Below are 12,255 nucleotides of genomic sequence, written 5' to 3' on the forward strand. Positions count from 1 at the left end.
AATTAATTTCACTATATTTAAAAAAAAAAAAAACCTAAACAGTAAAGTTAGTCCAATTTTTTTTTTTTTTTTGTATATTGTGAAAGATGATGTCACGACAAGTAAAAAATACTGAACATGTTACGGTTTAAAATTGTGCACAATCGTGGAATTGTCGACAAACAATGGCACTTAAAAATCTCCATAGGTGACGCATTAATAATTAACAGTTATCAGTTTAGAGTTACAGAGGAGGTCTTTTTCTAGAAATATTGCTCTTTGTCGATAGAGGGGATACCTCACATGTGGTTGGAACGCGGATTTCTTTTGCGGGCGCGACTTGTGTATGCATTTTCTTTCGTGCTCAAGCTCACAGCGACGGGGGGAGCTTTAAAAAAAATGTTTTCCTATTTATTTTATTCAATTATTTTTAGCACTGTTTAAAAAAAAAAAAAAAAAATCTGATCACTTTTATTGCTGTCACAAGCAATGTAAATGTGACAGTAATATGCAGTGAGAGATAGTCTTTATGGAGGGATCGAGGGTCTAAAATACCCCCAAACCTCTCCACTGCACTTCAAAATGCCAAAATCTGCATTTTTGAATACTGACAGTTTTTAACCACTTGTCGACCTCCCTGCGCAAATTTACTGTGGCAGGGCGGCTAAGCTGCACATAATCACGTAGATCTATGTGATTATATCACGCGGTTTTGGTGGCGTGCGCACTCAGCCGGAGTCGCACTCCCGTTGTGATTAGACACAGTGGGAGGCAGACTGCGGGAGGAGCGGGCTCGGTTGCCACCGGGCTTCCGCGATCTTCGGCAAAACTGACAAGAGAGCTGTCTGGTATGTGAACAATGTAAGACATCTCTCCTGTCAGAGAGGCAGGGAAAGATTGTGTGATTCATCTAAGCTGAATCACCAATCTCTCTCTGCTGCCTCTGTTCAATTCATCCCCAAAACAGTTAGTAAGCACATCTATGGAATACATTTAACCCCTTGATCACCCCCAGTGTTAACCCCTTCCCTGCCAGTGTCAATTATACAGTAACAGTGCATTTTATTTAGCACCGATCACTGTACTAATGTCACTGGTCCCAAAACAGTGTCACTTAGTGTCAGATTTGTCCGCCACAATGTCGCAGTCCCGATAAAAATCGCTGATAAAAAGTCCATAAATCTATCCCGTAGTTTGTGAATGCTATAACTTTTGCGCAAACCAATTATACGCTTTTTGGGATTTTTTTTACCAAAAATATGTAGCGGAATACAAATTGGCCTAAACTGATAAAAAAAATTTTGATTTTTTAATTTTTTTTCATTGGGAATGTTTTATAGCAGAAAGTAGAAAATATTGGTGTTTTTTCAACGTTTTTTTTTTTTTTTGTTTATAGCGCAAAAACGAAAAACTGCTCTTTCTCTAGCGCTCATTGACAGACGTAGTCCTCGGTGATACACCACCTTCGGGTTATGTTGCCTCCACAGGAGCAGGACTAGACAGGAAATTAAAAAGCTCTGGCCACACCCTAGGGGCAGTCCCAGAGGGTATATCCTCTCTCTCTCTGCCTCAGCAAATCAGTTATTTTCTGTCTAGTTAGGAGTAAGGACCTAGATACCTTGCTGGGATCTTAGGTCCTGGCAAGAATTTTTTTCTTAAAGGATTTTTAGACAGCTTTTTTTCTCCAGTGTTCCTGTGAGATCTTCAAGCAAGAAAGCTGAACTGGGCGACGGGCTGGATGTTGAGATCCGGTGGTCACCCCAGTTCAGCCTACGAGCGCGTGCAGGCCATAGCTCCGCGCTGGGTCGGCCGCGACAAAGTCCCATTAAAAGGACTGAACCCGCGAGTTAAACGTCTCGCTGAAACGCCAAAGACCATGAGTCACGGCGTCCGTATCGGTCGACAGCCCTCCCGCCCCGGTGGAGAGGGGTACTGTCAGGAGTTGGTGCCCGCCTGGTTCCGGTATGGTGAGTAGTATGTTCCCCCTTTTTCCCTGACGGGTTTTGTGGTGAACGCGGGCCCCTCTCTGTATGGTAAGAAAGAGTCCTTTCTATCCTATAACATGTCACAAATCCTCCTACTTTGAGTGTGATTTTATGTGTGCAAAAGCCAGGAGGCTTGGTTTGGGAGCTAACAATCTATTGTATACATGTTTAAAAGATGTAATCTGTGGCATTCTGGGAATCTTATGGGTTAAGTATAAGCTACCTACCAGTCAGAAGCCACGGACATGTAGACTGCCTTCCAAATCAGATCTCCAGCTATTAGCAGGCCTCCCGAACGGCCATGCGGTCCGCCAGGGCCGGTACCGCCAACCACGCCATATCCCCATGCAGAGAGAGTGTTGTGTGCCCTGCAGCACACCGCTATTCAGTATAGGCCGCCGCCATTTTTTTTGCTGGATCGCACGAGCCGCCATTTTGGCATAGCCTCGTGTCTCCAGCATGGGGGCGGCCATGTTTGAGGTGATCCTACACCTCGTGGAGCTTGGGGGAGGCGCCGGAAGGCGTGCAGAGGGGCGGAGCCGCCTCCTTTCTTCCTGGGCAGCCAGCCAAAAGACTTCCTGTTTGTCAAGACAGCGCTGTAAGCTGTTGCAGTTTAACTCTGAGCATCAAGTGGTGAGCCTGGGGGTCTATCTCTCTCTCTCTTGATCGATAGGGATCCCTAGCAGGTAACACTAAGGGGCTTTTTGTGGCGCTGGGGGTCAGAAAAAAAAAAAAAAGTTTTTTTTTTTTACTTTTGAATTATATTATCCAGGAAGTAACTGGAGTTATTATGGACCCTGCCACACATATTCCCCCACCTGTTTCCCTCGAGGGGGCCTCGGGACCCGCCGGTGCACAGAGTATAGAGTCATTTACAGCAATTTTGGAGTCTATGGTGGCTCGGGTGGAGGCGGCCTGTCAGGGACGGGGGTCAAGGAAGCGACCCCCGCCTACCCCTATACCATCTGACACCTCTGACTCCGATTCAGAGATGGTCACGGCAGTTGCAGGTTCCTCTGCAAGGGCTGTTATCCCAGGTAAAGCCCCCTCAGACAGTGAGGAGGACGCTTCTTCTCTTGCTATAATTCAGGAAGAAGCATTGGTGGACGCACTAGTTGTGGCAGTACAAGAAACCTTAAAACTTGAGGCTTTACCGGCAGAGGCAACTGAAACAGAGAGGCCTTTTGGGACTAATAAGCCCATCAAGACGGCGAAGGCTTTTCCTGTACCTAAATGTTTTGGTAATCAGATTAAAGGAGAATGGGAGCATTCTAAACGTACCTTTACTATTTCCAAGCGTATTGCTAGACGCTATCCGTTTGAGGAATCCATCATTAAGAAATGGACGGTACCACCAGTCGTGGATCCGCCTATTTCCAGGCTGAATAAAGCCACGGTTATTCCAGTGGAGGACACTTCGTCCTTTAAGGATCCGGTGGATCGAAAGATAGAAGCAGAGTCCCGCACTATCTTTTCTCTGATAGGGTCAGCATTTAGACCAGTAATTGTTATTGGTCTAGTTTCCCAGACACTTACGGAATGGGCGAAAATGGTACGCCAAGATCTTAGGGGAAAAGATATTCCCCAGGAGACCTCTGATTTGATGGAACAGATTATACAAGGGCTACGGTTTATCTGTGACGCAGCCTTGGACACTACTCCCTTATTAGGGCATGCATCTAAGTTAGCAGTGATCCTCAGACGTGTGCTGTGGTTAAAATGCTGGTCAGCTGACCTAGGTTCCAAAAAGACCTTGACCAATCTCCCTTTTCAGGGGAATCGTCTATTTGGGGCCAACCTAGATGAAATCATTAAGGATGCCACTGGGGGCAAGAGCACTTTTTTGCCACAGGCTGCAAAAGCTAAGGGACCTCGCAACAAGCGAGGACCTTTCTTTACCGCCCATAAAGGGCGCCCGGCTGGTACTCCCGGGAAAGGCAAGACTCCTCCAGGAGGGTTCAAGAAGGGCTGGTCGGACAAGCAGAGGACCAACCCAGCCAAACCCGAAGTAAAGGAGTACACAGCCTGAAGGTGCGCCCCCACCCGGTTTCAGGGTGGGGGGACGTTTTCACCGGTATTCAGGACATTAGATCGAGCATCAACCACTACTACCGGTGCGATTCTTCCCTTCCAACATTTAAGTACCACAGGAAGCGGTAGTTACCGTTCCCTGAATAGATCTTTTCCTTTACCTTTTCCTAAGATTAGTCCCGATACCTCACAGGAATCGGATCTGATTGACCAGATAGGCCAAGTAGCCTCTAGTCGGGTGACTTCGGTCCCTGAGGTTCAACCAGAAAAGATCACTTTTCCTGATAACTATCAGGTATCTGATAAATGTGTGGAAACAGAAAACGACCAGACTTTCTCGGATGGTCGGGGCCAGATAGCTCTAGGGACGCCTGGTTCAGATCCAATCAGCGCCAGTGGTCCTAGAAATTCTAGGCTGGCCTCCTCAAGCCGGCCTGGCCGACTTGGACATGTTAGTCGCAGACGTTCCGTGGGAACTTCGTCTCAGGGAGTGTCTGTGGTCTCAAGGACCAATTTACCTTCGTGCTTTACAGTCGCTGGTTTTAATGGCCTGGCCATTGAGACCCAAGTACTGAAGGACAGAGGTTTGTCTACTTCAGTCATTCCTACCCTTATTAAAGCAAGGAAAGCAACTTCCTGCAAAGTCTATTATCACACATGGAAGACTTATATTGCGTGGTGCGAATCTTTAGGATTTCCTCCACGTACCTATTCGGTGTCTCGAATATTGGCCTTTTTGCAACAAGGGGTTGAGCAGAAGCTAGCCTTGAGCACCATCAAGGGTCAAGTTTCAGCATTAGCAATCTTCTTTCAGAAACCTTTAGCTACCAAATCCTTGGTGCGGAATTTCATCCAGGGGGTGCGGCACCTGGCTCCTCCAGTCCGCGCGCCCTTACCGCCCTGGGATCTTAATTTGGTTTTGTCGGTTCTACAGAAACCTCCCTTTGAAAACATCAGGGAGATTCCCGTGCTTACTTTATCCCAGAAGGTGGCCTTCTTGGTGGCTATTACTTCTGCTCGCAGGGTGTCAGAACTGGCTGCATTATCATGCCAGTCCCCATACCTAGTGATTCATAGGGATAAGGTAGTACTTCATCCTAAGCCATCTTTTCTTCCTAAGGTGGTTTCAGATTTTCATCTGAATGAAGATATTGTACTACCTTCCTTGTGTCCTCAGCCCAAGCATCATCGGGAACATGCGTTGCATTCCTTAGATGTGGTTCGGGCAATCAGGGTATACCTGAAAGCTACGGAATCATTCCGTAAGACGGATTCACTTTTTGTGATCACGGATGGCCCCAGTAAGGGTTTGCCTGCATCTGCCGCGACTATTGCCAAATGGATTAGACAAACGGTGGTACAGGCTTATTCTATTAAGGGTCAGAGTCCTCCGTTCCCTGTTAGGGCGCACTCCACTCGAGCGCTCAGTACTTCCTGGGCCTTTCGCCATCAGGCGTCAGTGGTCCAGGTATGTAAGGCGGCCACTTGGTCGTCGGTACATACCTTTACAAAATTCTATAAAATTGAATTGACGGCATCGGCGGATGCCTCATTTGGCCGCAAGGTTTTGCAGGCCGCAATTTGAGGAGACCGGTGGTCTACCTCGAGGGTTTTTTTCTGTTTGAAAAAAAAAAAAAAAAAAAAAAAAGAAAAATTTTTTCTCTTTTGTTGAGTCTCATCATTAAGGATGAGCATTGTAAACTTCTAGTTGGCACCGGTTGGGCCTTCTAGATTGGGATTTGATTTCATTTTCCCACCCCTCAGTTGTGATACTGCTCTGGGACGTCCCGAAGGTGGTGTATCACCGAGGACTACGTCTGTCAATGAGCGCTAGAGAAAAATGGATTTTTGTAAAATCTTACCGTAAAATCCTTTTCTCTTAGCTCATTGACAGACGTAGTCCCCGCCCCTCTGTTTTTTTGAGTTGGGTTGGGTTAAAATCTCTAAAGACTGCTTTTTCACATAACTGATTTGCTGAGGCAGAGAGAGAGAGGATATACCCTCTGGGACTGCCCCTAGGGTGTGGCCAGAGCTTTTTAATTTCCTGTCTAGTCCTGCTCCTGTGGAGGCAACATAACCCGAAGGTGGTGTATCACCGAGGACTACGTCTGTCAATGAGCTAAGAGAAAAGGATTTTACGGTAAGATTTTACAAAAATCCATTTATTTGTGGGAAAAAAAGGACATCAACTGTATTTGGGTACGGTTTCGCACGACCGCGCAGTGCCAAATTGCAAAAAATAAAATAAAAATGGCCTGGTCTTTAAGGGGGTAAAATCTTCTGGGGCTGAAGTGGTTAAAATTGACGTCGTTAACAGCCTAGTAAACCGGAAGTGACGTTGCTTCCGGGTTACTACATCGGAGAACTGATGAAAGACGAATCCGACTTTGTTCATGGACTCCAACCAGCCGACGGGCATGCCAAGTGGTTGCTTGAGTCTCCCCGTGGGACGGAAAACCCAGGCAGAGCCGCGGAAGACGGCGTGAGGTGGGGGGGTTCTGCTCGCTGGGTAATGGCATAACGACTGCTATCTCCTGAAAGCCGACCGCCGGCTCTAAAAAAACGGTACCGGGTTAATGCCTGCAGCTGCATGCATCATCCCAATACAACCACTTCTGCAAGCTGACGTACAGGTACGTTGGTTTGCGGGAAGTGGTTAAAGGGAACAAAAATGTTTTTACCCGTAAATGGGGCACACTATGGGAAATGGATTAAAAATACACAGTTAAAAGATGTAATAAGAAAAGGGAAAACTTGCTCATATGAGGAATTGAGGCACAAAAGAGAACGGTTAATATTAGAAGAATGGAGGTATTTGCAATTAAAACCTTTTGTGACAACACTACCACAACCAATTAGATCGGAGGAGAATTTAAATCCAATGGAGCAGTTGTGTAATTCACAGATAAAATTTAAACATATCTCGAATTTATAAAATACATAGCCGTTGGAGGGATCAGAAATGCTTCCATGCATCGAAAAATGGGAAAAGGAGTTCGGGTCATGTATAAAAGTGAGTACAGTACTAAGCACTGTACCTGGTTTTGTGAGAGACATGATTACTATAGAAGTGAGCTATAAATGTTTGGCGAGATGGTATATTAGACCTGATAAGACACAAAAATATCAGCCAGAAGTCACCTCTGTGGTGGAGAGGATGTAATCAAAAAGGCACTATGGCACATCTATGGTGGGACTGTAAGCAGATACGTGAATATTGGCAGGAGGTGCCACTGTACATAGAGGAATAAACAGGAATGGAGATGATGACCCATGGTTTTGTTTATTTCAAGATACTAGTATTACTAAAAAACAATAGAACAGTACAGTTGTGCCACATTTAATAAACACAGCAAAGGGAGTAATACCGAAAAAAAAAACTATTTGAGAGTTTAAAAGGATTGAGTACATATTCTATAAAATGGAGTATTTAAAAGCGGTAGTATACTCCGATTTTTAACTTTTACCTGCAGGTAAGCCTATAATAAGGCTTACCTGTAGGTAAAATTTAATATCTTCTAAACATGCATGGTTTAGGAGATACTCACCCTGCATGCAGCCGCTGACACCAGCGGCATATGCGCTGTGAAGGTCCGGTGTATCTTGCCGGACTTTCAGAGCTCTTTGCCAGCTCCTTGCCGGAAAGTGAACTCCTGTGCACATGCGCGGGAGTGACGTTATCGCGGCTCCGACCACCCACAGCACCGGAGCCGCCGAACCCGGAAGAGACGGCGAGGGAACATGTCTCAGCGATGTCCAGGCGACTGTGTCGGGGCTTCCTTCTAAGGTAAGTATTTCATAATGTGCTAGTATGCGATGCATACTAGCACATTATGCCATTGTCTGCAGGGTTTTATTTGTTTTTTGGGGATACAACCGCTTTAACCAATAGGGAAGAGGATCAGGAAGCAAGATTTCCCAGCATGTAGGATAAATGGGTGAGATTTAAGAAAACTAAGAGATATGTAGAAATAAACACAGAATATGGAAGGGAAGAAGTATGAGGGAGTTGGGAGAATAGGAGAAGGTAGAGGAGTAGGTGGCGCAATTAGGTTGAGGTTAGGGAAGGAGAAGAAAATAGGGACTATAAGAAGACTGTTTGTTTGGGTGTAGTTATGTTCTTTTTTTATATGACATCTTTTTTTATGGAAAATTGAATAAAGATTAAATGTTAAAAAAAAAAAAGGCATGGACACCAGAGAGAGAGAGAAATCATTTTGCCCCTGTACAAATCATTAGTTAGACCTATTCCGGAATATGCAATTTAGTTTTGGGCACCAGTTCTCAAAAAGGATATCGGGGAACTGGAGAAAGTGCAGAGAAGGGCAACCAAATTGATAAGAGGCATGGAGGAGCTCAGCTATGAGGAAAGATTAGAGGAACTGAATTTATTCTCTCTGGAGAAGAGGAAATTAAGAGGGGCTATAATCAACATGTACAAATGCATAAGGGGTTCATATAGTGAACTTGGTGTTATTCACTTTAAGGCCATCACAGAGGACAAGCGGGCACTCTTTACATCTAGAGGAAAAGAGATTTCGTCTCCAAATACAGAAATGTTTTTTCACCGTAAGAGCTGTGAAAATGTTGAATAGACTCACTCCAGAGGTGGTTCTGGCCAGCTCAGTAGATTGCTTTAAAAAAAAAAAAAAAAGTCCTGGATTCTTTCCTAGGTGTACATAATATAACTGCATTACTAATATTTATAGGTAAAGTTGATCCAGGGAATATCTGATTGCCTCTCAGGGGATCAGGAAGGAATTTTTTCCCCTGCTGTAGCAAATTGGATCATGCTTTACTGGGTTTTTTCGCCTTCCTCTGGATCAATGGTGGGAATAGGATTGTGTATATGGGATTGTGTATATGGGATTGTATGGTTGCATTTTCTTTTTTGTTTTTTATTGGTTGAGCTAGATGGTCTTTTTTCAACCTGACTAACTATGTAAATACAGAAGTCCTATTTTACTGCATGGTTGCAATATTTTTTTTTCTCTTACAAGATGTTTCCCAATTGCTTGCAAGCCTACATTGTGCCAGAGACCTGCAGGAAATGAGAATACGGAAGAAACAAAGGCAGAAAATTAAACCATACCCAGGATCATTGTATCAGCTAAAAGCCTCTTCAACAAACAGAATTCCACTGGTGTCTGCAGTACAAGGGAAGCTGCCTACAGTGTACACAAAGGCACAGGTAGAGTCCTAACCCCTTAAATGAGCAGGTATCTGTACTACCAAACCATCAACAATCAGTGTGGTCATATTCACACTCCTTTAAAAAAAGATAGGTATGATTCTATGCATTTACAAAGACCCACTTTCTTTTTTTTTGTTTATGGTGTCTTTGGTCAATGTTTCTGTCTTTCTAGAAATGTTATAAATAGGGAAACATTGGGAAAAAAATATTTTTTATTTTATTTATTTATTTTTTCCAGCACAATTTTAGTGATATTTTTCCTTAGGAGTGGTAAATTGCTGCAGCAGGCAGAGCATCTGTAAGTACTCCTAATACAGATTGCCTGCATGGGTTTGTTAGGGTAAAAGTGATGACAGGGTCTCCTTTAAACATGGGTAGGTTATATAGAAAAATAAACTGCGTACAGATAGGTCCATATATATTTGTCTAGCACCCTCCTAGGTAGATGCTAGAAAAAGTATATATTGGCCCTGTCTGCTTATCAGGGGGGCCTGATCAGTTAGGCTGTCATATGTTTCCAGGTGTGGTCTGGGGAGTCTCCCCACTGTATCCATTGAGGGCTCTTATTGGACAGTGGAGGAAACCTGGCCAATAGCACACCAGGGCTTATAGCTGTTTTAGTGGGTGGAGTTTGCCGCAATGCACCCTGGGATTGGATATAAGTCTGAGGGGAGCATGTGACAGAGTGTCTTTGGCAGGAAGCAGAGTCCCAGGAGGAGGCTGACGGCTGTCTCTCCTCCTGTCAGAGCAAGTGAGGGTGTCCTGGGCAGTCGGCCTAGAGGACCGGAGGTTTTGCTGGGCTGCAGGAAGAGGATCCAGAGTGTTGCTGACCGAGTGGAGCCACGGAAAAAAAAGTTGTGAGTACTCGAAACTGCCCAGGGGTCTGCCTAGGAAAGGGGGCCACTCCAGAAGGTCAAAGGGATCCGGGAGCCAGCTAACCAGTAGAGGAGGCTTAGGAAAGGGGATGCCAGTGTCTAAGCCCTGAAGATAATTGAGAGAAAGGGGGGCGCCGGCGTGGGCCCTGAAGTGTTCAGCAGTGCAGCGGTATACAAGTAGCTACCTCAGCAAGAGTGCTTAAGGGAGCTCAAAGAGGACTTCTTTAGTCAGGAAGCAGTCACAAGTCAGTTTAGCGTTAACAGGCATCTGGCCAGTGTTAAGCAGCGTCAAGCCAGCGTTGATAGGCATTCAGCCAGCGTCAAATCAGCGCCAAATAGTGTTTTTCAAGTGTCCCCGCCAAATTGTGCATAGTTCAGTTCAAGGAGTATCCCACTTACCCTTCTCCTATCCAAGTTACAAAATAAATACAAAAACCCAAAGATACTAGACTGGTCATTGTCTCAGTGCTCACACTTGGAGAAACATGCTTAAATGTGCTGTTGTTGCTAGCGGTAACCCAGGGGGACCCATATCCAGCAAAACGGCTGGGAATTGTGCTACATTTGGACACAGGCACAATTTTCATACTTGTGGCTCTTTATGCCACCAGAATAAAATTAAAACAAAACAATCCAAATGAATTTGAAGTGCAGACTTTTTAGCTTTAATTCAAGGGCTTGAACATAAATTTTAGGTAAAAATTTTAGGAACTGCAACCCATTTTCATGGGCTCAAATGTAATTGGACAAACAAATATAATCCTAAAATGTTTGTTGAGAATCCTTGACTGCCTGAAATCTGGAACACATGGACATTACCAACGAATGGGTTTCCTCCTTTTTGATGCTTTGCCAGGCTCTAACTGCAGCTGTCTTCAGTTGTTCTTTGTTTGTGGGTCTTTCTGCCTTTAGTTTTGCCTTCAGCAAGTGAAATGGGTTGAGATCAGGTGATTGACTTGGCTATTGCAGAATATTCCATTTCTTTTCCTTCAAAAGCTCCTGGGTTGCTTTTGCAGTGTGTTTTGGATCATTGTCCATCTGTCCTGTGAAGCTCCTTCCAAACAACTTTTCTGCATTTGGCTGAATCTGGGCTGACAATTGTTGTGGAATTTTTCTCAGGTACAAAATACCTGTTACCTGTTAGTCAGTGATACCAAATCAGACAATATATAGCTATATATATAATGAGATCAGACAAGATTTAAGATGGCTGAATCATAGTGACCTGATTTATTACAGCGTTTCTGGAGTTTATATATACTCAAAAATGGGTTTGTCATTACAATCTGACGTACAAGAAATGGGTTGTTGTTAACATCTTTTATCCAATCAAAGTTAACAACTAATTATAGTAAGCATTATGTCAATCTAGATCGTGATTCTCTGTCATATGGGAAATTTCTTGGTGACGTTCAATAAAAGTTCCAAAGGGGCTTTTTAGAAGATATTATTGGCTTTGTGGTCAGCTGTCCAGACAGAGTTGATATTCTGAGAGATAGGGAATTTCCACTGTTTCGGTCATCTGATATATTCTTAGCCTTTGCAAGCTCAGTGACACATGTCAAGAAATCAAAGTAAAATGAGATTAACTCAAAAGACATTTTGTTTAAGATCACCATTCTAAATGCCAGTCAAGGCATCCTGTAAAGGCCAATAAGGTATCCAGAAAATGCAAGATAGGTATGCCACGACATCTTCCCCCTCTTGAGAATTTATTGATCAGGCTAACTAACTACCTATTCCGCTTATCAGATTCCTCCAAGGGAGCAGCCCCTTACGCTTGAAACACTGGCCCAGAGGGCAAACCTCAGTGGGGGGTGTCCAAGTCTTGGTAAGGTTCTGAGGCGGAGATTACTTCATACATGGGGGTTTGAGGTGACAGATTTCTCATTACAGCATACTCAGCATCATCAATCACTTCTTATTTCCGTATAAAGTTGAAATAGGTTGTCTCCTTGGCCTTGGTAACCTTATCAACCAAACACATAATTATTTTAATTCAACAGATAACTAGAGATCATAATTATCATAAACATTAATAAAAATTCACCACTTTCATTATTTTAGGAGATAAGGCAAAACCTCCAAAAGACTGTGTTCATTAGGATGGGCGGACACCATTGGAAATAAAGAGGTTGCAGTACCTGTTACTGTGACACACTGAGAAAGTAAACTATGGGCCTTATTGCCA

At 44.1% G+C, this 12,255-nt stretch overlaps 1 protein-coding gene across 1 annotated transcript in view; it reads left to right on the forward strand.

Annotated features, from left to right (window-relative positions):
• Positions 1-12,255, forward strand: part of BRCA2 (BRCA2 DNA repair associated) — a 285,207-nt gene that overhangs the window by 175,102 nt on the left and 97,850 nt on the right. The window contains exon 14 of the mRNA XM_082245286.1: positions 8,996-9,186. Coding sequence (XP_082101412.1) covers positions 8,996-9,186 — 191 coding nt within the window. The remainder of the gene's footprint in view (positions 1-8,995; positions 9,187-12,255) is intronic.

The sequence above is a fragment of the Pelophylax lessonae genome (assembly GCF_965119305.1).
Source record: "Pelophylax lessonae genome assembly, chromosome: 2".
NCBI lineage: Eukaryota > Metazoa > Chordata > Amphibia > Anura > Ranidae > Pelophylax > Pelophylax lessonae.